This window comes from Polyodon spathula, chromosome 39 (assembly GCF_017654505.1).
Source record: "Polyodon spathula isolate WHYD16114869_AA chromosome 39, ASM1765450v1, whole genome shotgun sequence".
Lineage (NCBI taxonomy): Eukaryota > Metazoa > Chordata > Actinopteri > Acipenseriformes > Polyodontidae > Polyodon > Polyodon spathula.
This window is the reverse complement of record NC_054572.1, coordinates 1,133,361-1,161,075: the sequence shown is the minus strand read 5'-3', so window position 1 is coordinate 1,161,075 and position 27,715 is coordinate 1,133,361. Positions and strand designations below refer to the sequence as shown.

The following is a 27,715-nucleotide window of genomic DNA, read 5'->3' as shown; positions in this document are numbered from 1 at the left end:
TGTCAGTGTGGTAAGTAGGACTGTGAAGGTAGATTTGATAGCTCATTGAGGACTGTGCCGTGCCAGTTAGATACATGTAATGGTCTGATCGATATGTGACTGAATAGATCTTTACACACGCAGTCTTTCAGTGGAGCCCGGTACTGTGTTTGAAATATATCCCGCTATTGATTAAATAGTAGCCTGCGCTTGTAGGGGTTTAATCAAACACAAAGTAAATATTTATATAGAAAGAGGTCCTGCAATGCTGTGTCTTTTCTGCTGTTGAAACATGTGCCTTTATGTTTATTGATTTTGGCCTGAATGAAAGAGCTGGGTTTATTTGGTGCTGATTTAATTAATACTAATACAATTTAAACTTGTGTAACACATTTTTATTCACAATAAAACCAACACATTTCTTTACAATCTAAACACATTTTACAAAACAGAAAAATAACAAACCCCAACCCATCGTTGTACCAGCCTTTCAGTGAAATTATTGGAAGCCTGTGTTTTTTTTTTTTGTTTTTTTTTTAATTTCTTTCTTTTTACGCAGCACTCTTGTTTTTACTCATGTTTAGTTGTGGTAATGTTTCACTACGATTTTGGAAGACAAATAAGCAATTATAGCAATTCCTAGTACAGTAATATTTAGGGCTGTGTTCAAAGGTTCGTTCGCTAGCTAGGAATTTGAATGCAGTTCGTCAGGCGGCATTCACGCACTGCATGCTGTCTTTTATTTATTTTCTCTGTTAACAGAAACCATTTGACAATGTGTGAATACTGTAAATCATTAAATATCACTCGCATGCAAAATGTGAACTTTTGATTCATATAATGCATATTACTAAAACAAAAGTGGTTCTTTTAAAATCCATTGCAAATCGTTATCCATAGAAACCCTATATGGCATTGCTGCTGCGCATTAGACCCGGGTATATTATGCCAAAGCACTGGGGGTGAGGGGTGCCTATAACGGTTGTAGTGCTTCAGTAAAATATGTAGTGACTACCTAGTGTACAAGACATTGCAAGCGAAGTGCTGTGGTAGCAGAAGTATGGAACACTAATGATTGTTTTAATTTTGAAAACTGAGCAGCACCAGTAAATTATGCAAATTAGTACCATTGAAGGTTCGAAACTTCAAAGGTCAAAATGTACCCTTCTTTACAGCCCTAGTACTATCAGAAGGTATTCACAAGCACAAGGTACTGGTCTGCCACGCTATAGGATCCAGCTATTGGCAGGTAGGCTTTAGTGAGGTTTTTTTATTCATGCATTTCTGCATTGGGGCAGGGTTTCTGAAGAGGCTTGACCTAAGATAAAGCTGGATTGCTAAATGTAGCCCCAGGTCTTAATCTAACCACCAATGTCCAGGAGCAATGGAGTGAGTGAAATGCCTATGGACTATACCTGAAGCAATGGGATGTCCAGGCAAAAACTAAGATCAGTTGCAGAGTAGCCTTGTAACCATTGTGAAACGTGCAGGTTGAGCCATCTTTGATAAGCCATAGCAATGTCGTTCCACTGACTGTACGGGAGTCATCGCTTGCTAGCCTTGGTTAACATGGCTTTTAAGATTCAACATGGGGCGTCTTCGGCAGAGCTAGATGTTTTGGGTTGCATAAATGGCCAAGGTTTATTGTTCCTTACTAGTTCATGTATAACACTTCAGAAAATATTTTTGACTTACTGTATTCTTTGCATGGATAACCGATTTTAAATATAAATTTTCTAGCAACAGTTAGACCATTTTCAATGCAGATACCTTTAAACTATCAAAAAGTATTTCCTCTCCCTTCTCGTCTAGTCCAACAATTCTCAAACTAGAAATGTGTTTTTTTTTTTTTTTTTTGTTTTTGTTTCCCTTGTTTATTGTTGCTCATTCGTCTTGTGGGATCCAGGATCTTTCACCTGGAAGCAGTTGTATACCGATAGTGGTTAAACACCCTGCCAAGAACCGCTCAAGCTTAAAAAGCATTCAGCTCCTCTTCACAAACTCGAGTTGTCAGAACACAAAGCAGTTTCTCCCTGAGCCCCTTGGGAGCCTCGGAGAAATCAGACATCTCAAGACGTCAAAGCCGGTCTTTACCAAACAAACAGAAGCTGTGCAGAAATCTGCAGCAGGGAGGGAGAGAGAGAAAGTGTAGCGCCGAGACGTGTCGAGAAAGGGCGCCGGGGCCCCCTGAGGAATGTTTCTCGTCTGCTTCACACCCCCAAGTCCAGCAAACCCTTTTAGTTACAGAAAAAAAAAAAAAAAAACTGAAAGAAAGAGAAAATATCTACTAATAGTGCACACCCACAGAACAGCAATGGAATCCCATTCTGTGGCATAAAGGTCTTCTTTGGAGTGATTTTTATGCACTCAATTTGAATTCCCTTGCATCTGCTGACCAGCTAACCTGCTGTCTGTCTGCGATTCCTTTGCTTCAAGAAAGTAGCACAGTTTGCGTTTCTCCTCTCCTCTTATAAAAGCACACCTCGGGAGCAGATGTGCACAGGTGGAGTGGAAATCAGTTGTAGTGGATTCCAATTTAATTTCTCGTCTCTCTTGGAACAGTCATGTTGAGGTTATGAGTGTACAGTATATTTATGTATAGCTGTGCGCTTCTGCTACTTGAAAGAAAAAAAAGAGAAAGAAAACCATGTGGTTTTACCTGTTCCAGCAGAAGTAAATACAGGCAGGCTTTTCCCAATGTGAGCCAACTTCACTGTTGACACTTTCCACCAGTAGTTAGCCAGTTCTTCATAGGCCTGGACAGTTTAGGTTGAGCTGAACCAACCAGGGTTAATTTCAGTAAGCTTTGCTTTGTATTGGTAATGGGTGGTGATGTCTTGGTTCCAATTGGCAGCCAATTGGCAAACGGCTCCTTGGTTTTACTCCAGTACCAATGGATAATCAGTTGAGTGTGGAAAGAAAAGAAGGGAGGGGAAGTAATCTTGATGCCACAAGCATATAGACTGCAACATGGGGCTTAACTGTAAAGTGCTGTCATTACAGCTGTTGTATGGTGCAATCCATCTTTATCAGTAACTGATACAGTGTGATACCCCTAAGGATATTTTTTGGAAGTAAGTGATGCAATTGATCCTTATCCCTGAAGGACCTGTTGTGCACAGCTGTGCTTCATTCCGTGGTATTTTAATTGCACTCAGTTCCAGCTACCTGTTTACACACAAACACTAAGTTCTTTCTTGGATACTTTAGCACTAGGGGAAGAGACCCTGGAGGAAGGAATTACAGGCACTAATGGGTTTTAAATGAGTACAGTTTTTATTTAATGCTACATTTTGTTATTGCTCACAGCTCTGTTCTCAGTTTCAAAGAATCTTCTTACTCCCTGTGCTTGTGGAGTTTGCAACACATGTTCAACACAAGGAACTCATTGTTTAGTAGTCTTGCATTGCAGTAGCAGTGTCAATCAATCAAGACAGAATGTCATTTTCATGCCAGTATGATTCAGATTTTTGTTTTCTTTGTGATTTTTAAATTCTTTTGAGGTCAGTTGCTGGTTTTGCACTGACCGGATAGGTTAATAATGTGCAATATTTGCATCACAACAGAATTAATCAAACAAGGGATAGATGATGCTGCCGCTGCGGCTGTTCCTTTTGATAGGTCAAGACATATTGATGAGCTGTACTGTACAGTGCCCCACTCTTCAGATAACTTGATCCGAGCTCAGCTCAAGTCTTTGGTGTGATGCAAGACAAAGAGCAGTGGTATGTGTAAACAGTGTCTGAGTCGAGGGGAGTGCGTGAGAAAGCAAACCCCCTTGTTGACAGGGAAAACAGCTGGGGCGTTTTTTGCTTTAACCCAATGTTGCGCGGTCCAAAACGGTACCAGCCAAAATCGGTCATTGCCATTGTCAAACATCTGGTTGGCGTCTGGCAGTGCTGTACAGCATGATGGATTTGCAAAGGGTCAAGAGCAGTGCTGAAGTGGAGAGCCGCTCCGCAGTCAACGACCGTGTGCTCTTGCCCTCCGTTTTAGCCTCATTAAGTGTGTGAAATTGTCCTGTACTCTTCAGTTGTTGAGTAGTAATAGGTATATGATGTCCTGGTTTGAGATGACGCGCATTTGGCCAAGTGCTTGGGATCTCTGAGCGGGCCTGCACAGAGAGGTACGCTCCCTTTTTAATGGTAACTTTGATTGCATATTAAAAGGGATTACTGCAACTTTACTGTGAAGGCTTCATGCTAACGAACAAAAGAGAGGGGCTCAGGTTTTGCTCAGGGTATGATATCCTTTTAAGACATGGAAGGTGATGAGCCAAGAGCGTGGAAAGCACTATAACATCCAGTAAATCTGACACAGTCGGCCTATTGAAAGGTGTCATTGCTTAAAAGCATTCCAAGATTTAATTGTGCACAGTTACATTGTAACTGGGTCGCAGGAGGGGAGAGGTCAAGCAGGGTCACGGGGGTTGCCTAGCATCTAGGAACTCCCACAGCTGTTACCGTGGCGATACAAAGAGACCTCCAGTGTACGAACTTCCTGCAGTGGTATTGAAAAGGCTTGGTTCTCTCTGCCTAGATCTTCTGGGCTCAACAATATGTGCTTTTGGAGACACCGTTCTTCCTAACCGTTTTTAAACACTCTTCATTTCATGTGTTATTTTTCTTCGTAGAGCAGATGTAGGCTTAATACCCCCTTGATACACATTTTGGAGAACTCTGGAGAGTTTCATTATGGGTTGGTGGGAATTAAAATAACTTCCAAGAACTTTTCTTTCAAGAATTAAACCGATCCAATGTAAAAAGCAAAGCAAAACGATGACCTAAGCGAGTAATACTGTAGCAGGAATTCTACAAAAAAAAGTTATTTACCTAAATGCCTTCCAGAATCATAGCTAAATATTAATCAAAATCAGACTTGCAGCAAAATTTGTTTAAAGGCTGGTGATGTATGATTTAAAAAAAAAAAAAAAACTATTCAAACTGGTAATTTTTTCAAGCATTTAAAGGAAGGATTTCTGCCGCCAGTAGGACAAAGCCATTAAAGAGATGCATTGAAGTGTGCAGCTGGGTCGAGGAGCAGACGGCCAGGGTCGATGTCTGAGTAGGGTTCTCAATCTGGTTCAGTTCCAAAGACGGGCTGCAGCATGCTTCCTCAAATACTTTATGTAGTTCAGATTAAAGGCACGCCAAAGGCCTGTATTTTTAACTTGCTTTTTTTATGAATTGCTGCATTTGATTCAGAGATGCATGACACAGTGTGTAGGGCACAGTATACTGGCGTGCTACCTAAAGCCGTTTACCCACAAAATATAGCATGTTCTCTTTATGCAAGGAGCATATTTTCCTCTGTTTTATGTTATTGCACACAGTTTAAAAGATCAGTTGCCGCTATTAAACCTTTCCTTTTAAAATAAACCCTGTTAATTAGTGGTAATAGCAGTAGCAGATGCAATAAAATTATCTTTGAATGAAACTGAAATATGGTACTATAATGTCAATTTTTGCATTGGTATGAAACCTGTTTATACAAAAAAACCCAAACATGTACTATACTTGAATATGAACTATATAAATGCATAGTTATTATAAAAAGCTGGATATTCTATCATATTGCTCCAATGCCCAGTAATGAATATATTTCAGATGTGGCCTACTATATATATATTCCAAATTTTAATGATTTTTTTCACACATTGAGTCCAAACTCTGGAATGTCGGAATGCCGTATTTATGAGGGGAGTTATAAAAGTAATTTATAGCTTTTTCCAGAAAGAACTTTGCAAAGACTAAAGCATGCTGTGGTGGTGTCCTAGATGTGTGGTTATCAGTGTCGGCAGCTCTTTTGTACATAGCGATTTCAGATACAAAGAGGATATTAATTGAAATCTTATTTCCCTGCAGGACTGTCACAAGCTCTTCTGCTACTTTTTTTTCTTTTCATGTTCTCCTGGTTTTCTTGCTGGAAGCCTCTCGCCAGCAGTGATTCGCAATGGGAGTAGCATACAGTGTACAGTACCGTACCAGAACCGTACGACCCAGAAACGTTTATGACCCAGGTCAAGCCAAATGATTTTGAATCTTTTTCTATAATTGTTTTTAGCTGACCGATTTTTATCTAAAAAGGGCGTGCAAGAAGCTTGGGAGTAATGTCTTTGAACCCTTCTGACGTCTGGATCATGTAGCTAATATCACAACGCCAGACTATTTTGTAAAAGTTTGTCTCCATTACTGGGTTCTCAGTTTCCCAAGCATCCCAATATTGATCACAGTTGATGAAAATAGAGAGGCAACACCGTAACACCGCAGTTTCATTCTTTAATTATTTATTATTTAAAAAGAACAAAGTTAAAAAAATAAGTCAAAGTGTTTTGTTTTTAACTTTGTTCTTTTCCATCCAGTGTTCTTTTTCTCCGATCCAGTGTTATGGTGTCGCACCCCTATGTTATTGGATTGTAAACCCGTCCTGAGGTCGCCTCTACTTTGCCTTTCAGTCTCTGGGTGTGGGTTGGAGGTAATTTTGTTAACCTGTTCAGTGCTGGAGCGGTAACTTGCTGCTTTTTATAGGTTCCTCTTCAAAGTGTGCATGTATGCATGCTGGTTTATATACACCCTATTGTTTCTGCATTCTTACTGCAGTCTTTCTTTATCACTGGTCTGTGCTGAGAACTTGTCAGAGTTGTGACATTGCAAGGTTAGAGTTGAGGTCTTCAGATGGAACAATAGACCTTAAGAGTCCTCCTTTTGATGTGTTCTTGCAGAGTCTGTGCCTTTAAATCCTGTGTGATGCTGCAGCTCTGGGGTCAGAGAGTACAAATCTGTGTTTGTCTTGTTCCCTGCTTGATTTCTGTATATTTGGCTTAGTTTGTATGATGGGGGTATGTGTATTTTTGTATTGATTTTATTTTCTGGGGAATATATAATGTTATAATTTAAATATAATTTAAAACACTTATTGTAATATAAAATTAGCAGTAGATAATCCAAAAATGGCAAATGGCTCTGTATCCATGAAGAATCAGGATCCAGCAGAACACTCATCAGTCACTACAAATACTTAATGAAGCAGAGACGTAACTGATAATTATTATTGAAAGAAGTTTTCAGTTTATAAATTACTTTTCTCCTTCATAAATGTAGTAATAAGTTTATATATTCTTATAGTATTGATTGCTTATCAGAAAATGTTAACCAGATTATTTGGCAAGCCTCTGAGAAGAGCATGCAATTCCTGCTTCAGGCTCTGAGTGACCTTCTTAGGCTGTTCCTTTGCAATAAAGTTTATTGCCCAGGACCTGTGTGTGTATTAATCAGTCCCTTCAACACTCCTTGAAAATCATTTAAGCATGATGGCTTTTCTGGGCCGAAGAGAGAAAGAGAGAGAGAGAGACATTCTGGTGGCGGTAACGTTGGATCATTTCCTATTGGATCATTTCAGGAAATTTCAGGAAATCGCCGCCATAATGGAAACTAATTGGCATGTGTTTTAGCTGTCTCAGCCCTTGTCGAGCAGGAGCAGGAAGAAAACCAGCACAAAGCCAGAGCTCGCTCGCTCTGACAAAAGGTGCATCTGAACCAAAGGTGCTTTTGGCCGAACATGAAAGGGGTGAGCCGTGCATTTGTCACAGTGGCCCATGCACAGTGCTTGTGCTGGAGAGCGCTCCAGAGATCTCCTCAGCATTGTTTATCTTCAGCACTTCATTCAGCGCCACCAAAAATATTCAAATATGTGCCGCGCCACTCCAGTTTGTTGCCCTGGAAACGGGAGAGAGAGATTCTTTTTAAAGTGTTTCTAATTAGCTTGCCTGCGCATAGTCTTTGTATTCCTAAGTCTTAAAAGAAGATTAAAGTCAACCGAGAAAAACGTTGGGGACAGGAGAATGAAGGCGGTGATGTTTTAAGTTCTGTATGCACTACATTAAGTGGGGGGAGAAAAGAGAAGACTGTCCCTTTTTTCTTTTTTTTTTTTTTTTTTTTTTTTTTTTATTTCAGTTAAGGTGTCCAAAGTGTAGAAGAACAAGGTGTTGGTGGCATGAAGCAGTGCCCACCTTAAATCTGACAAGACAGAAAACACCCTGTGTGGTGCTGCATAAATTATTCGTTACTGAGGTGGTAGTGTGAATGTTTCAGGTCTGTGATGTATACTGGAGTTGGAGGGGAGAGGGAGGTATTGTTCAGACCAAAAGGAATACTGTACTTTCTAAGCATTGTGCATTTAGCACAGTCTGGAATTGCACATTAGGTTTATGTTTTTTAGAATCCCTTTAGACCTGGCACCTTTCAGAGCGGCCATAATCATAATAAAGCTTGCATCCTTTTTGGTTTTCTCAATGTCTTTATTTCAAACTTTATTTTGGCTGCGACCAGGTGGAAAGTCTTTTGAATGGCAAGTATTTAAGTGGGGAAAAAAAAAAGAAAATCCACAAAGGGAAATGTCTTTAAGTAGCTCCTGTTAAGAAATAATAATTATAAAAAAAAAAATCTCTGCTTTAACAATAAATACCCCTTTTTTCTTATTATTTTTGTTAAATTAATACATTTTTGGCAGTACTTTGAAAATGTTTAAAATATGTTTATTCATCATTAAAAATAAAGCCCTTTTTAGCTGTCCATTGCGAGTGGCAAAGAGACGCTAATGATTCAGTTGAATATAAGATAATATGAATGATCTTGTCTGTAGCTTGGCATTGCTTTTGATGTATTACGCAGTTGTCATTGAGCACTGGGAAATCGGTAAAGTGTGAGAAAGCACTTCTGGAGAATATCCAATGCCCCTAAAACTTTATTGAAGCTTTAATATCCAGACTAAACTTTATTTAACCCCCTAAAATACGTGGACCCCTTTTAGAAATCCTAATCAAAATCCAAATGCGCTGCTTTCAGGGCACCGTCTAGTGGCAAGGTGAAAGAAATGCTGGCACTTGACATACTTAAATTGTTTAACGTGTGTGTTCTTTAAATTGTGGCGGCTTGGAACAAAATGGTCGAGCTGCAAACGCAAAGCAAGAAATTGGCCTTTTGAGGCTGGCCCATAGTAAACCAACACGTCGGGTACTCCCAGCTTGAAAGCACATAACCTTTAATGCAACGTTGCTATAATTTGAGACAAAATCGGCTGAGGTTATTGGAGGTGTCGCTGACTCCAGCTAAAAAACATGAGAAGCCAGTGAAACAGATGCCCAGAAAGCCTCTAAAATCAACAGCTCTCTAACTAGAGCTTGCTGCAGAGCTGCTCGTGTTTTATACAGAGCTCCAGCAGGTACCGGCAGAGGAGCTGACCGCTGGTTAAACAGGGTGACCAAGGCCGTCACTCCAGCGCTGCCTGGGTTGGAAACTTGGCTCGGTGTAGCCGGGAGGGCCTGATTTTGTTTAATCCTTGTTGGCTGTGTATAGTTTGGCCCACATTTCTTATTGTTCGTTACAGCCAAGTGCAATAATGCGTTTATTTATTCTTTTTCCTTGTGTATGTGAAAAGAAATACAAAATAATACAATAAATAGTAACCAGCTACTTGAATACAGTTTTACGAAAGTACATTTTCTGAATGATGCGCCCGTATCTTTTAAATGCCTCAAAACTGTCTTATCCCCCGCTATGGTTTGTCTCTTCCCAACATCTTCTGAATTCTGACTATCGCAGCATTAGAAATTAAAGAAACACAGCTGTCATAAAGTGTTTGTTAATGATAATTACGTATGTAAATACAGGTTCCATTAACTAAATCGAGTAACAGCACTGTAGAAATCTAACCGGATAGAAAATAAAAGTAGATACTCTCAGTGTTAAACAGTGCGACCGTTTCAAAGTATTTTATAACATTGGCTTTGATTCAGATCTGAAAATAAGTACAGTATGAATGGCACTGCCTGACAAGTAGCATTTCCTGCTTCAGAACGAAACTGTACGTTTGTATGTACTGGAAACATATTTATTAACAGGGGAATAATCATGAGATGGAAAACAGTTGCAGAGTGTGTTTATTTATTTATTTTAAAGGTTGGTCGTCCCAGTGAGAGCTCTGCGAGTGTGTGTGTGTGTATAATATATATATATATATATATATATATATATATATATATATATATATATATATATATATTTTTTTTTTTTTCTTTAAATGTGACTGGGCAGAAATCTCAGAAAGGAAAATGCTGAATTGGGACCAGCTCTCTTGCAGCCGTCCTGACAACAGCCACCCCACCGCCACCCCTTACTGGGCAGGGTATTGGGTACACATATTGTTTTACCTTGTCTTGGCCTGGTCTATTAGGAACCATATTGATAGCAAGATGCATTTCTTTTAAAAGGTCCTGAAAATTAGAGTGTTGTCACCAGAACCATTCTCTTTCCAAAGTAATTGGATCGCATATCCTGTGTTTATCACATCCATACTGAAACACTCATGCCCTCAGCTAGCCTGATCTGTCCAAGTTTCCTGTGCCTAGGGCTTCTCTTGTTGTGAAGAGGTGCTGTATTTCCATAAACCCCTAATTGAATGACTGCCTTGGTGTAGTCCTTTTGTTTTCAGCTGTCAGCGATTTGTCAGGTTTTTGTACCTTACGCAAGAACACCGGAAACCGTCATCTTCTTTACAAACTCGCATTAAGAAGTATTACAGAGTTCCAAATCCCTCTCGCCCGAGGGGCTGCAGACAGCCCAGCCTTGGACTGGAGGCTGATCTGCCAGTGTGTGCAGTCTCTCGTTTCTCTTTCTCTAGGTTATTGAGTTGCAACTGCATGTGTGCTGTAAAAACACAATTCAAAACAAAGCTGTCAAATGCATTAAATGCTACTAAAATGTAAAAATGCAATTGTGGCTAAAATTGCTTCCCCATTTTAGGGCTGTCCCGTTTAGATTCTGGCTCCAGTTTTCACGAGCATGCTGGGGTTTCTGTTTTTAAATAGTTTGGTTAATTTGTGTCTCTACTTCCGTGACCGCGAAACAAGTTTTACTGATTTGTTTATTTTGCTGTGTGTTAGATATCGGAGACTACCGTTTCAACATACAAACCTCACAGGGTAAATGTTAAATACTCACATTTATTGAATAACAACAAGAGATGCCCTTTTTTAAGTTTTTTTTTTTTTTTTTTAATTTATTGTCTGAGGTGAATCGTTCCAAAATGCTGAGCCCTTACAGACATCTACCCTCCCTCCCCCAGGTATACGAAACAGCTCCACTTCTGGCAAAGCAGTAAACTGCAGGTTTTGACGTATTTCCATTAACCCTAGATTCGGTGAGCCATGTGTTTTTAATACAGATGGAAATATGTTTCATAATAATAATAAAAAAAAAAATACAGAGGGAAGTTCTAAATAATCCTGAACGATAATGCCCCTTGCAGATGGCTGTTTCTCAGTGTGATTTTTACGCCTTGCGACAGTGTGTTAGGGTATGTGACCCCGTTGAGGAGGTCCCATGAGACGCTGTGGAGCGTTGGGGTCAGAATCCACAAAGCCTGCAGGAAGCTCTGGGTGTGCCTCCACAGGGCTGGAGCTCCAGTTACCAGACATGTGAAGTTCAGGTTGACAGGCAGTCGAGTACAGGGACTGCAAAAGGGTTTATACATAAATTTTGAAAGTAAAAAGAAAATACGCATATTGGATATTTTAAAACTTACATTGTGTATGGAATTCCTGCAATTATAGTCAAACCCAGAAAAAACACAGTAGCTGATTTCTGAGAAGCAGGAGCAGTTTCAGCATGTGGTGGCCACCTGTTCACCATTATAAATGTTCAGGACTCGCTTTCCAACACCAGCCGTCCGGTGACTACTGATCCACGCCGGATTGAAACCCGCAACCTGGAGGAGAATGTTCCAGTGCCGACCCTTTCGTCCATGTGTTCAGATAGCAATATTGTTCTTGCCAGTATACTGTGCGGAGGCTGGCCGAGGATAAGGTCAAAGCCTTTGAGGGCATGCGATGAATGAAGCTCTGACCTCTGAGTTTATTTTAAACCAGCCAGGTTGAAATATTATATTTATTTAAATGTGTGTTTTTTACCTAATACCTAATTTGCTTTAACGGCCCTTCTGGCTTATAAACTCTACTCTTGGATCAAATTATAACCATTTTAGATTCCTAAGTTTTTTATAAAAAATAAATAAATAAAAAAAAATAGAAAATAAACAGTGTAAAGCCCCTGACCCGCGATGAATTAAAAAAATGCACTGTTATTAAAGTCGACGTCGGGAGTGTTGATTTACAGCTGAACCGATGACAAGTCAGAAGAACTCCCACACTGTGCACAGGCTTCCAAGCTGGGCTTTGACCTCCTCACCCCCCCTTCCCCTTTCTCTCTGCCTGAGCGCCACTGTAATAAAACCTGACTAACACATACAAGCACAATAGCCCTGTTGTTCGGCATTAGCTCTGACTTTAATGGCATTTTCTTTAAAGGTTCAGCTCCCTCGAATAAACGTTACTGCTGAAAGAGACGGTACAGTAAGGGCTGGTTCACCAGGGTGAAGGTAAAGCGATGCACTGTGTTTGTGTGTGTATATATATATATATATATAAAAAAAAAAAAACTTTGTCAATTAAAAATATAACTTTTTAAGAATGAACAGTTAACAACAAAGCAATATTCAATACGTAGGAAGTTCCATGGAGAAGATTAACAAAATCCTTTATTACATGGTAATGTTAGCATTTATTAAACCCATAAATAGCATTTCATAAATTTGGTAATCAGTGTGGTAATTTATACAAACTAGCCCCTTATTGCTAACAGACATCGAAAGCGTGCTCTGCAGCGTGTGCTGCAATAATTTGCACCATATGACTATGTTGGGCAGAACTTGACTTTAAGCACTTGTGGTCACTTTAAGTTATGTGTACCACAACTGGATAGGGTCTGTAATGTATGCCAGAGAGAGAGAGAGAGAGAGAGAGAGGGAAAACAGTGGATGTGCAGGTTGGTGGTATTTTTTTAATTCACTCAGCAAAAACAGCAAGTGTTTTTAATACAGCTGGTTTAAATCTTTTTGTAATGCATTTGATTGTGAGTGGGACAGTTATTTCCTCTTAAAGGGAGAGGGTTCCTTTTTTTTCCCTATGAGTAAACCAGTCCACAGATAAAGACCATGTCCTTCTAGAGTTGTCTCGCTCCACGACTTGGTGGCTCCTCTCCACTTGTCTACAAATATACAGAACATATTACCAAAGTTACTGGGTTTACTTTGCAGTGGCTCCAGCGCAGACCCGGCTTGTTTCTGGTTGACATAATTACTCGGTTGGTTCTGGTTTTGCATGGTTTATGTGAGGATCTAACTCTCGTAGGGGCTGTCTTTTCATAAATCCGTGTTTGTTTTGTTATCTGGTAACCTGCTGCTTCTTGCAAGTTCAGGAAACAAATGTGCATCCTGATTGTGCTTTATAAACACTGCAGTTTGCTTGTTTTTGATAGCGGGTCATTTGTATTTAATTTGAAAAAGGATATGGTCAGTTGGGTTAGAGCCTAAAATGACACATGTTGTGGATTCAAATTTCTAATGAGACACGGAAGATAGTTTAAATAGCTGAGAAATCTCCATTGCATTCAAATGTAAGCTCTCCTTTTATAATGGAGTATTTGCTTACTGTGCCTAAGTCTAGGTCTAGTTAAAAATAACACAGTAACAGTGATATCCTTAATAAATCAATCACAACTTAAAGTAAACGATTAAAAACTTGTATGTATGTGTGCATGCATGTATGTATGTAGATCGATAGACTTGGTATTATTGTCATGTTTTAACATTGTACCTTCAAAGTAACGCATACATTTCATAATGCATTCCACAAAGAACATATCTTTACAATCTTCTGTTGTTTAAGAAGTTATGCAAGGCTGTACAACTTGTTTTCCTTTTGTTTGTTTAAAAAAAAAAAAAAAAAAAAATCAACAAATGTGACAGTTGTTTCATGCAGCACAAGTTAAGCGACTGTGTGTGTATTTATTTAACCCTCCGTCCTCTATAACATCTCTCCCCTGTCTCTCTTGCAGGCTCTTCAGGCAGCGCGGCAGTTCCTCCTTCAGCAGGCGACTGGCTTGAACAGTAACGAGAATAAGCAGGCGGCCGTGCAGGTTTGAGAAGCTTGTCCTCTGTCTTGTTCCATCCTCCCATACTTACACAGGAACACATACACAGACAAACACACTAAAACAGCCAGTGCTTACCTTTGAATGGGAGACTGAATATTTATCTACTCCTTAATTACACACATTGAAATTAAATGTAAAGTTGGAGACGGTATCGACTTAATTTGACATATTAAGCCACGTTCCACCTAGATCAGATTTTTTTTTTTTTTAAAGTATCTTGTAGTTTTAGATGAAATATGTGATTTTTATTACAGCAATTTTATGAAAGTTGATGCGGCATTTCAAAGTGGGCAACCTGTAGTGTTGTATTGAGAAATGTGATTGACCCAAGCCTGGTTCACATGCTGATTTATACTAGAATGTAGAGACTGATTTTATTATATTAAATCATAGAACCCTTTTTAAGTACTAAATCGTGTGATGTGGTCAGTCGATCTACATGTGTAAGCTAGTCCCATTACTGCACCTAACTGTTTTATTGGCCGCCTTCAATTAGAGCCTGTAATGTTTTTCACAGCATTCTTTGGAATTAAAGCTGTAGGGACTCCATTTCAAACCAGAACGGAAACAATAACAGCAGCAAAATAAAGCTTATCTTCAGCTACTGGTGGCAGAACTCTGCAGAGAAAGGAGTGGACTGTTATTTTTCCATGGCGCTGGTCACAAAGGAAGTTTACAGTATTTTCCACTATTAAAAAGCATGTGCACTTTGAAGCTATGCAAAGGAGTTTGCTCTCTCCCATTCTTCTTAAAGTTCCTAACCAAGCCTGAGGTTAGTTGGAGTACCCCCATTCCTAGCTGGATTTGCCTCTTATCAGGAGAGTCCTCAGATTCCTATAAGGAGTCTAACTGGGAAATCCATGCAAATGACACTTAAGCACAAGCGATCCGTCAGCTTCCAAGCTAGCAGCATCCTGCCCACACGCCACTCTACCAGCGCTTTAGCCAGATAGTGTAAAACTTTGCAAGCACAAATTACACTGACTATTTCGACCCCTGTAGCTGTGCTGGAGGACTGTGTTAAACACATTTCGGTTCTGGATCAATGCAAGTGTAGCTTAGCAGTTGTTTTCTATTGCATGTTAAATTTGGCAGTGGTTCCATGCCTAATTTGAAGCAGTGTACTGGATTTGGTAGCATTTTTACTCAAGAACCAGTTACATTTAGGACTTTATAGCTTGCCCCTTTCCACATTCTGTGGCCAAATATATTCTGCCCCAGATCTATATACTCCAGTAACCTTTTGTGCCAGTATGAATATTACCCCAAATTTATAAATACAGCTATTTACAAAATTAGTAAAGCATTGCTTTGTTGCAAAGCCCTAACATGAATTAACTTCTGTTAACAAGCGTTTCTAGTGTGGACAATCTGCTGGGAAGTAAGTGATGCAACAGATGAGCGCTAAAGGTTTTGTTATCCTTGCGTGACACATACCAATCCTTTTAGGGTTCACTCGTCATCATGTTCTTAATACTGTGTGAACAAATGTGCAGAAAAGTTCATTTTAGCAGGACCTGTAATGCTGCCTTCTTAGGTTTCAGCCCAGTGACTGTGTGCCAGGTGGATAGAAAATAAAGCGGGAGAAGACCATTTTGAAATCATCAGTAATAAAGGGGAGAATGTAGGCTGACAGTTTTTAAAAGCTTACGCTGAGAGGTGTTCCCTTTAGGGTAATTAACATTATCAAGGAACATCAGGTTACCTCGTTAGCGCCACGTTCATTTAATTAACAACCCACACTAATTAGATTGAACTTAGGGCGGCAGCTTTCTAAGACAGGCTTGTAAGACTTGGTGGGCAAAGCTGGCCTTTCCAGTCCAGCACCCTGCTCTGAATTGTTTAATTGAGCCACCTCTATCCAGTCTCAGAGTTTAAGATGTACTGCTTTTTATTTTATTTTCTGACTGTGGTTGCTCATAGAAAAATGAGGATTAACCAAAGGCTTGTATTGCGCTTCCAGACACAAAATATACCATTTACTAGAATAATTGGACCGTCTTGAATTGAGGCATGGGCAGGAGTTATTGCCCAGTCTGCAGTTGTGGACAGCTGAATCTTATTGCAGGTCAGTCTTTCTCAGCTACGTCTAAGTCATCTACAACTTTATTTTATTTTATTCAACTGTAAATTCAAACAGTCTGTTTTGTGTTGGGGGGGGGGGGGCTGCAGGACCTGAAAAAACACCCAATCTTAGAACTTCTTTAACTTGTTTAGATTCAAGGTTTTTAAGCCCCCTGAAATTTCAAAGCCGAGCGCGAATGCCCCCGTGAACAATTGGAACCCTTGTCTTTTTAGAAAGTGCAGAGCTCCCAGGGTTGAAAACCTGAGGTATTTACAAGAAAAAACAGTGTGCAGGTCCAGGCTTCACACCCAGGATGCGTGCAGCTCGGCTCGGCATATTAATGAGTTAATGGCGAGGGCCTCCGCCTTTGAACTGTCAGTGGGGCTCTTCCATAGCCCAGGGGTAGCGGTCCCTGCTGGCTCCAACCTGGCTTTTCAACCCTCTGTTCTTAATCTCAGGGATTGGGAAGCTCAGGCTGCTGAATCAATGTGGGTTTGAGGGAGATTTTGATTTGGAACGTCCTACTTGTGTTGTACATTAGATATGCCCTACTGAAAAAATAAAAGCGAAATGTTTAAAAACTGCGTTCAATGGACACGTCATTGCCGGCATCATTTGTATTAGTGTTTTGTGTAGTTTTTCAAACAGCCGTCCTTGCTATTGTTGAGAGCTTATTGGGTTCAACTTGATTCTCCTGGTACTAGTGAAAAGAAGAAAAAAGCACACCGAATAAATCATCTTTTAACTGTCAGCACAAGGTTTCTCACTGTAGAGAAAGTGGACATTACACACAAAGTGGGCTTCAGTTGAATGGCAGCTAGTTTGGAGTGGCCCTTGTTTTTGAATAGCATTTTTCATAAGGGCATGCGAGTCTGCTATTATTTGAGCGTCTACAGTAGTTATAATACAAAAGAAGGGTTAATTCGGCTGCTGAATGTATTTGTCAACATTGAGTGCTGGAGCTGTTTTGAATCTCTTCAGGCTTTCAATCTCTCAATCCCTTAGGCATGGAATAGTTTTTGGGGTGTTTCGGGACGTGACCCCTTTATCATTTAGAAGGCTAGGCAAACATGCAGTAGCTCATCCCTAACCACAGTCACGCTCTGATTTGGTGAAATCGTGAGATTTCCTGACCTAAACTATAGTGCAGTAACACCCGCTGACTAAAGCGCATTGTTTAGTGCAGCAGTGTTTTTAATTAAATTCCATTTCATATGTAATGTTATTGTGGTTTTTTATTTACTGCTATAATACACGAAGACCTGCGCCACAAACAAGTGCTGTTCTAAAGCTAAATTACAATTTAAATCAAAGTAGTAAGTGCTTTATTGGGATTTAACACCACTGAGATGAAACAAGTACTATACTAAAACAAAATCCATTTTTAAATGATGATAAGCAAGTTTTTTTTAATTTTTTTTTTTACCAACAACATGTAACCTTTACGCCCCAAATACCGTATAAAGTTGCCGTTTAGTGAAATGTTCTGCTTGTATTCCCTGCACTTCTCTGCCTTTTCAGTGCTGTTGGAATATCCCAATCAATCCGTTCTGTTTGTAGCGCAATCCTAGCAAACCAGAGGGAAGCCCCCCACCTTGCAGATTGAGAGCTGCCAATACCCTTGTGGGCACATTTAACCGAGACATGACACTCACACTGTGCCCAGGGACGCCCCTGCCACTATCTCTCTCTCTCTCTCTCTTTCTCTCTCTCTCTGATTTCTCTGATGAGGGGTTTAGTATGTCAGAAGCTGGTATTTTAGCTGCCACAAGTGGATGGCAAATGTGGAATTATCCCACCTTCTAAATAACCACATTCAGCTTGAATGGAGAGACCACAGATCTCTTTAATTCAAATTCTCTCTACAATTGTAGTACCATGCTTGCTTGTGCGTGATGGATTCCTTTTTTTGGGGGGGGGTGGGGATTGGGATAGAGGTTCCCACAAACACATGCCAATACCTCTGAACTTGTACACGCTTGCAAGATTCAGTGTAGGCACTGTACAGAACAACAAACCTCTTTTTGGTAATTGAAAAAAGCAGCTTCCTTTTCATGTGTTATTGAGGTGCCTCGTTTTTAATTTAAAAAAAAATGAAAGGGCTCATTTGAGACACGCTAATTAGGTTCCTTATTTTTTTTTCTTTAGACACTAGGCATCTTAATAGATAAACCTGATAACACTGTTACAGTGTGGTCATGCAGTTCACCCTTTTAAATGAGCTGAAAGGGTTTACCTTGGCTGTCTCTTTCTCAGACTGCTTTCCCAAGTGCAGTAAGTGGCTCATATTTTGCAGATACAGTACAATGGCTCCACATAGCTTGACCTCTTTGTTTCAAGTAATACAAAGCAGGCGAAGTTATGGACTGTTGCTGTCATGCATCATAGGGAAGATTGGAGTCGGTCCATTTGACTTCATTCTAACAGGGACATATTTTCTTGCCAGCTACTAAAGTAACTTCTTTTTTTAAAATTTATTGATCTGAACCTGGGAAATATCTGATTGGAAAGTAAATGGGCATCTGTGCTAGAAACACATCTTTGGAGATGCTGAGTTAAAAGTATATATAATGCAAGTATAATGCAAATAAATGGAAGCCATTAGTTGCATACATACATTGTTGGTGCCAGTGCAAGTAATAGTGCATTATGTAGTTTTGAGTATGTTGCATATCCTCAGGGTTCATTGCAGTGTGGGAAGAGGGTTTTCTGCTGACCTTTGTTAGAGATGTCAGTCCCGGGACAATGGTGTCCTGTTGTCTGGAAGGTGGTTCAATCAGATTGCCGTGCAAATGTGGGAATCGCACTGCTATCAAGCCCTGAAATCAGAAGTCATTGCAGAAGAAACTCTCAGGTTCAGTTGTGGGGTAGGATTTCTTTCTTTGCTTGCCGTCGTCTCGCCTCCACTTAATCGCACGTTACTTTTGTGCAGTAGATGCATCAAACAGGAAACAATAAAGCAGGACTTGTCAGTATGGAGTGTCTTAAATATCCTGTCCTTTTGAAATGTAATAATCGCATGTGAAGAGCACAAACATTTCTACCAGTGGTATACTGCTCTCTGCAATCTTTTTTTTCTTCTAAAGTGTACTTTCTAAAACCGCTTGGTTTGCACTTCGTTTGGGGGGTAGAAACAAGAAAAGAAATTGGTGGTAGCCGTTGCAGAGTTTAGCTTCAAGCAGCGAAGTGTGAAACTCTATTTTTTTTTTTTTTTAAAACATGAGTGAAATGTGTAATGAAGGCCGGTCGATAATAGGCTTTTATATTTCCCCGGTAAAGTAATCTCTGTTGTGTTCCAGTGGAAATTTGTTGTCATTTTTATTCTGGCGCAGTGGGGTGTTCGATGGAAGGGGGGGGGGGGGAGGGGGGTTCCACTTGAACTTGCACTTCCTAGTCCACTCTCTCGGCACGAGGTTTTCATTTGTCTGGACGCTGTCAAGAAGCAGTCCCACTGGCAGTGTACTGGACAAGGCCCAGTACTCTCTGAAAATAACCAAGTGACAGCACAAAGCCTCTTTGCTTTACAGCAAGCAGTGTTTTATTACTGTGCTGGAACTTCCATTACCTTTCTGGAAAGTAAAAGAAAACAGAAGACTTTAAGAGTTCTTGTGGGTGCTGCTTCTGTTGTGACCAATTCCCCCAAAGTATTTTAGGATCTAGGGGTTAACGCAGGGGGCGGGAGCAGGTAATCAGGTACCAAATTCATTTATTTGATAAAATCAGAATACAAGCTGTATTTATGTAATTTTGAAACATGACATTTAAACTGTTTGCGGTTAACAAAATTAGAGCAAGTTATCTTAACAATATAGTTAAAGAGAACATTAGAGGTAGTTGCCAGTTTTCACAAATCAAATAATTTGTTTGTCTTGAACAGCGATGGACTTGGTGTTTATCCATATTACAAACATGCATTGATATTGGGCACCTTTTGAACACTCAAATTCATATACAGTGGTGTAAGAAAAACATTGTATAATAGTTCTACAAAATATGGTGCTTTTTAATTCAGTGTTTTAACAACTTTCAGTACAGTATGTTTCTTGTGGCATCCCCTATCCCTGCATGCTTTGCAGTGTTCAGTTTTGTTTTAACCATACCTGGATTTCCAAGTGTCTTCGCTCTGATTTTAATAATTTAACATATTAATCACACCAAGCTAAACATATCTGATTAAGGCAGTTTAAATGAGAGGTGATGTTGCTGTAAGGCACCCCCTTCCCCTTGGCCAGGAGGGAGAAAAAAATCAAACTACTGTTTGGAAATCTCTAAAACGACCAATGGACTCTACAGGCTGCAAACCGGGTGTGATGTAGTGTCGAGTGTGTGTTTTTATATTTCCACGCCAAAGTGAGTAATAGATTTCGACAAGGATAAACAGCTCTGTGGTGTTGTTCCCAACCTGTTGCAGTGAGGGGATGCATCTTGAGTGCTCCCTGTCATTTTTTCAATTATCTCTGTGGTTCTCCAGTGCACTCCAGCACAAGTGACAGATTCCAAAGTAGGCCAAGCATTAGATAAACGGGCCATTTATATTTCTGTTTTTGTCTTTCTTTTTCGCGCATTAATTATAGGTTTTAGGCATAATCTTGGTTTATCTAGGGATGCCCCTTAAATATTAGTTTTTTTTTTCAATGAGAATTAAAAACAAACCTTTATTGCCCATTGTATTAAAAAAAATAAAAAAAAATAAAAAATTAAAAAAATTAAAGGTAATCTTTCCTGACCAATACAAAAAAAAAATTGGTTTCTGTGTCTGTTTTTTTTTTTTTTTTTAAGTGCCTTAGCTTGAGGGTGTGTGTGTGCGCGTGCGCGCGCGCAGAAGCACAGAGTGTGATAATTACCCTGAAATATGGAAAGGGAGAGAGAACTCCAGAGAATGACGATGTATTAATCATCCATTTATTTAAATATCATAATTTAGTGCATTGCTCATTACTGAGACTCTGACCTTCTCAAGTGAAAGGACCTCTTAGTGCTTCAGTATTCTCTTCATGATTACGTTTAGTATCAAAGACGATTTATTATGCTAAAAAATATAACAGCATTCTCTACCCTGTACGTCATACTTTCAAAGACCTACATTCTTTATGCTGAAACCTGATCTGCAACAGAACAAATACAATCAAATATAAATCAGCCAGAAACAAATATACACAAACCAGCGTAAAGCAGCAGTACAGTTTAATTATCGGTTACTTCAGTGGATATTGAGGTTTTATTGGGGTTTAACTAGTGTATACACAACAAAGTTTGTGTCAAGTAATACAAGAAGTATATCCGCTGAAGCACTGTGCTGAACTAAACAAGCAATGCACATTTTATACCAAAACAATGAAGGTCATGAAGCAAGGACGTGCTGTTAGATGAAAAGGATTTCAATGTTTTTAATATCTGCAGAAGCTGACGCTTTCTCCAACATGCCTTAAAGAAGTGGCACCATACCAAAACGTCTGGAACATTATCTCACATGTGTCATTCTGAAATGCATAGGGCCAGGGATGCTGCGCCCTGGTTTTAAATTTAAATGAATCGTGAAGATGAATGAGCTCCAAACAAGATTAAAACTCATTAAAATGCACAATGCTGGGTTTCCTATTCAACCCAGTGGGACCGTGTGCACGCCTCTCTCTTTTCTCTCTCTCTCTCTCTCTCTCTCTCCTTTTCTTCCCTTTTGTTAATCAGTTAAACTTGCTCTTCAAACAGTTCTTCTAATTACTGCCCGTCTCTCCGCAAACGCCTGGCTGTGCCTCGGCAAATCTGTTTCCCTTCGCGCTCTTCCTTTTTCCTCCATGTTGCAGTTGACCTCTGTCAATTAAAGAGCCTTTGTTCACGCTCCTGGACGCTGCTGCAGCATCTTAATGATGCCGGGAAGTTCCAGAGGTGCCACAGCCTCCCCTCATTACAATCCAATTTGAGATGCTTATGGAGACGCCTTGTCCCCCCCCCACCTTTGTAAAAGCTGCGCCAGGCAGGGAGACAGTGTATTAGTTTCTACTGTAGAGAAACTGAAACTTCTTTCTTTCTTTTTCCCCAGAGTTCGGTCAAGTGCAGTTCATACAACCCTGTCAGAGTGACAATCTATCGTCTCTTGCGGTCGGTTTGTTTTGATGTGTGTGGTGTTTTTTTTTTTTTTTTTTTTTTTACCTGAAACAATTATTTGAGGAAATTATTTCATTTATGTATTTATTTTCATTGGATGTTTGGCAGTGTAATGCACTTCCTCCTATTCTCACAGCTTGTTGTCCTTCTAAATCATTTTATTTTATTGTTCTCGGTCATAACTTGCAAACACAGAAACCTACACCATGATAGGGGGAGTGAAAACAACTTTGCGCTAAAGCTAATAATAGTCACAGCAATGTATTTTTTGCAATATATATATATATATATATATATATATATATATATATATATATATATATATATATATATATATAAAATTTCAACAGCAGTTGCCAGTCAATATTGGCCACATTTTTAAAGACATTTTATGTAATATTAACAATACAAAATAACCAGCAATAAGTTTGAATCAGGCAAGAGTAAAAGCGATATGGACAAAGAAACAAGACACACAGGTATTTGTCTTTTTAAACAAGGTCTCTTACCCAAAACAGTCATCTTTGGCTACCTGGAACAAGTTAATTTGCCTTGCCTTTTGCTGAGTGCCAGGCACCACTTGACATAAACACCGTGTCAACACAAGGCCTGAGGCCTACTGCCTGCTCCGGGGATATCCGCTCCAACCTCTGTGCCTGCCTGTACCTTGTCTCTCAGACCCTGCCTGGCCTCTACAGGCTAACCGCTAATGGTTTGTGTGTGTGTGTAACCCCAAACAGGAGTGAGCAGACTCCGAAAAAGAGAGCCTTAAACCGTATAAACACATTCAAGAGAGGAGCTTTTTTATGATTCGCATCGGTGGCTGCTGTAAATCCTAGTTATGAATCCTAATACAACACGCATGGCTCTGCTGGCTGTCAAAGGCCTTTTTATAATGACTTTTAGTCCCTCCCGAGAAGCTACAGTAGGTTTGCTAAGAAGTTGCGTGGAGACGGCAGGAAGACGATCTCACACTTCTGCTTGCTAAAGCAGTTCCCTCTTCAAAACCGGGACCTCGAAGAGCAACTCGGTCTTTCGAATTAACAGCGGTGCCAAAAAATTTCAATGCACTTAATGTATTCCTGACTTCTTCAAATTGTTAGCTTTTTTAGCCTCCTTTTATTACCCATTCAATTCACATCTTAATGGGCGAAAAAAAAAAAAAAATCATGCATGCACCGAGACAAAGCGGAATGAATTGTGAAATGCTTTTGTTAGTAGCCGTCAAGCTGCTAATGGTAGTGCTTTTGTTTTCGTGTGCCGCGCTCAAACCCTAGTGTCGAATTGCATGCTCCTCGCAGGGTATGTAATCGCCTGCCTTTGTGATATTAGATTATAGGGGCAATTAATGCCATCAAACCTTAACAACTCAGTATTCACAGGGCTCGTCATTCGAGCAGCGTTGCAATGGAAGGTGTTATAACTCCGGTAATTATTATGCCTCCAACTTGAAAATGTCAATGAAAGTGTGTATAAAATAAAATGTATGGGTTGTCATTGGGAGAATGGGATGCACAAGAGCCATTAATTACAGGTTTTCATTTCTATGCTGGGACTGACAAGCGACGGCGTAGGCAAATTAGCATGACGCCAGCCCTTTCAAGTGCTGCGCTTTGTTCCTGTTGCTGCCTGAATTTCATAGTTTTGTGTGTGTGCGCGCGCGTGTGTGTTTTCAAACCCCCCCCCCCCCCCCCCCCCCATTCAGGAGTGGACGATGGCTCTGGCCTGTTGAAATGTTCAACAAAGCATTTGGAAAACCTGTATTTATGCTGTGCTTTTGTTTTTGAAAAATGAAAAATAATCTTTGTATAAATGCGCTGCTGTAGATGGCGACCAAATGGTTCTTGCATAACGAATAGATGCGATATTATAGTTTTAATTTTTGCTTTGAATAAAATACTCCATTATTTTATCATTAAGTAGCCCATTAGGACTATAGTAACTGTATTGCTCAGGTCAAAAATAATCTCTGTTTATCACAGTCATATTTTTAACTTTATCTCCTGAGATTCCCAGACGGTTAAATTGACGATTTTTTGTACTTAATGACCTCTTCATTGACTGACCTTCACTTGCCATTCGGGGGAGCATGCACAGGGTTTTAAAAGGCAACAGCAGTAAAAAAAAAAAAAAAAAAAAAAAGTAATTGGACGACAGATGATTATATTTGAGAATGCAAGGTTATTTATAATTCATAAATGAGTTACCTTGAAGAGCCAATTACAAAGTGATCCAAGCTTCAGAAAATAATGTTTTATACTCTGGGCATTAACAGGAGAAAAACCATTTATGAATTGTTATAAATGATTTACTTTTAATACCCTGCATGCATTCAAACTTGAATTCACTATGTTCATGGTGTATTTTCTAATAATAATAATAATAATAATAAATACATATCTAGCTGTTATCCACTGCAGAGTAAATCTCACCTGAGAACTGGATTTGAACCCGGGCCTACTGAGATATGTAAGCTGTTAATCGAACCCGCTTCACTGCCAAGACCTCATCCATGGGGGTGTATCGCTGTTCTAGTGGACATTTGATGTTGCATGTTGAGTACATGGGCACCTGACTCTTTAGTTCAGGGAAGGAAATATTCAAATGTTACACAGTGTAGTGGGATACAATTGCCGCTGGTGTGAAGGGTAATGAGACCAAAGGATGATTCCCCTTTAAACAAGAGGTGTTCATATTCATGGCAAATCTTGTTTACAAAGTTAAAATAATTTTTTTTACAAATTGAATTTGTAACTGGCTGCTCGTTCTCCCTCAGGCTTTACATAGATAGGCTTTTCAAAATATGAGCAGTCATGCGTTGACGGAAAACAAATGAATGCAAATATCTGGTGTGAACACGTTGTGGCTTTGTATGGGTGAAAAGTCACGGTTTTGTTTTCAGCTGGAGTCTTCATCACTTCCTGTGGTGCCTGTGCCCTCTTTTACAGAAAAGATAAAGACTATTTAAGTGGGAATGGTATTAAATGTCGCAGAGTGATTGCCTGTACGTGTCATTACATCTTGAGGCAGGAGTGCATCATTTATATTTTTACACACTACTATTAGAACCAAGCTGCATTACATCTAACACAGTAACCAGTTTGCTTGGGGAGTTAAAAACAATGTAGGTTGCGCTTCTCTAGTGCTTGTTTGTGTGGCTATTTCTAGAAAACATGCTGGTCCAAATATTGCAGGTTATATATTCCAGAGTACTGTATTGACTGGGTGTCTGATGTAGTCTCTCTCTTTCTCTCCACTCCTCTCTCTCTCTCTCCCCCCCCCTCCCCTCCTGCTCTGTTCAGGTCCCAGTGTCTGTGGCCATGATGACACCCCAGATGATCACCCCTCAACAGATGCAGCAAATCCTGTCTCCTCCGCAGCTCCAGGCTTTGGTTCAGCAACAGCAGGCTCTGATGTTACAACAGGTAACAAGCTTCGAACAAATCGTCAGCATTAGCAGAAACAGTGTTGCCTAATAAATTAGACCACCTCTCCTGCTTTAACTCTCTTCACAGGACTGTGTGTTCTGCACAGAAGTTTCACGAAACTGATTACAAAATAATGCAGCCTTTGTGCATGTATTGACTCTAAAGCAGTTCCTGTTATGCTTAAGCAAACATAAACACAATGATACCTATACTTTACTGTGCATAATGCAAACAGGAACTTGGAGGACTTTGTGCAGCAGATCTGCAAGAGGCTTTACTGATTGACTTTAATTGCACCTGGTACTGTACATTTCCTTACGCTTTATCATTTGGATTGGAGCTGCCTCTGCACTCTCATACTGTAGGCCTTTCAAGACGCTCACATTCGTTTCTGTGCACACACTTCACAGACCAAAGCAGTGTGTCCCAGAACTGTTATAGCCGCCAATTTCTCTTTTCACAATGTTAGCTGGCCTCCGCAAAGCCGGCAAATTACCTTCAAGACAAAAGGACGGGTAAATGGATTAAGAGATCAGGAGAGCTGGAGAAACGAGATCTTTATGTATTGATAAGGCTGCGCAGGACCATTTAGGGCCAAGCTGCTGTGCCTGTGGTGCACACAGTATTGTATACCGATGGGGCTGGTTTTGAATTTGAAGGTCAGAAACGTAAGTGACCAATAGCCTATTATTCCAACATCACGTTTTTAAGATAAGATTGTTGGGGTTTTTTTTGTTTTTTTTTTCTGGCTCAGTATTTTAACTGGCCAGTGCAAATCCTGGTTCCACACGGTTTGTCAATATGTGTTTTTTTTTTTTTTTTTTTGCGTTCGCTAGTGACAGCTTCTAGTGCTGCACCTCAGAAGAAGCAGAAAGCCAAGTGCTCGATTTTGCTAGACTTGTCGGTAAAGGCGTTCGTTATCTTGGTGTTTTGTGACTTTAGGGCAAGAGGAGTGGCCTGCTCACCTTGAGTGAACAAACACCAGATCTGTAGCGAGTCTGTCAGATATGTTACATAGCGCTGCGCACACAAACAATGCCCTCCAACCTTTTAACCCAATGTACCTAGAGGAATTAGGTCACATTTTCTCTGAAAGCTGGGCGTGGAAGTTTAAAAAAAAAAGTTCTGGCACAACTTGTGAAATATGTTTTTCTTTTTAATAAAACAAAAGGCTGAAGGTGTAAGAAATCTGATAATATATCTATGATTTTTATTTGAGTATATGTGTGTGTGTCTATATATATATATATATATATAATTCCTGGATGAATTGAAGCCAGAATACCCTATCTTTCACTAGAAGTGTACATACATGAAGACATGCTTACAGATTTAGATAGTCTTGATTTTAATTGTTTCATGGATGATCTCCGCAGTTTTTTTTTTTCCTTCCTCTAGGAAAACCAAGGTCACAATAATGGGAATCTAAGGTGAATGCATTTCAGTCTGTGCCACTAATGTTAAGGGGCACTGAATCAGATCATTAAAAAAAAAGAAAAAAAAAAAACTAATTATCCCCTTAATTATTCCGCTAACAGTTAAATTCCATATTCGCATGAATTAAGAGGCTAATGATTGGGTGAGCGCTAGCAGACCTGTTTACTGGTGCACATCTGCAAGTGCAGCCCATTGGGCTGGTAGATTGGACGATGCAATGCCTAGGACAGACCTTCAGTTTCCAGCCAGAGCCATTGAAAGAATGCCGATCCTGCCTTGTCCTCGTTGGGATCATTGCATGTAGCTTTCCATTTCTCAGAATGCTAAACGTGTGATTGCTCTGCCTACTCCCAGGCTCAATTGCGTCTGTGGCTACGAAAGTAGCTTTAGAATTAGACCCAAAAAAATCTAAAAAATAAATACAATTTTCTGGGATTTCACCCTGGCTATTATCTGACTTACTGTATTGAGCTGCACTGTACCAGTCTTGTACAGAGTCTTTGTTCCGCCTGAAGTCAGAAGCTTTTAATGTGCTTTAGCGATCACTTCTTCCAGGTGTGGCAAGTTAAATAGTTTTTCCCTGATATCACGCACACACACACACTGAACAATATTTACCTGTACACTAAGAGATGGAATTTCTTATTCAGCACCGT

General features: G+C 39.8%; 1 protein-coding gene across 3 annotated transcripts in view; it reads left to right on the top strand.

The window, feature by feature from the left end:
* The window catches only part of LOC121304636 (forkhead box protein P4-like), a 95,359-nt gene that overhangs the window by 35,598 nt on the left and 32,046 nt on the right, over nucleotides 1-27,715 (top strand). For all 3 annotated transcript variants that reach the window (XM_041235876.1, XM_041235878.1, XM_041235877.1), the window contains exons 3-4: nucleotides 13,929-14,009; nucleotides 25,497-25,619. In XM_041235876.1, the coding sequence (XP_041091810.1) occupies nucleotides 13,929-14,009; nucleotides 25,497-25,619 (204 nt within the window). The remainder of the gene's footprint in view (nucleotides 1-13,928; nucleotides 14,010-25,496; nucleotides 25,620-27,715) is intronic.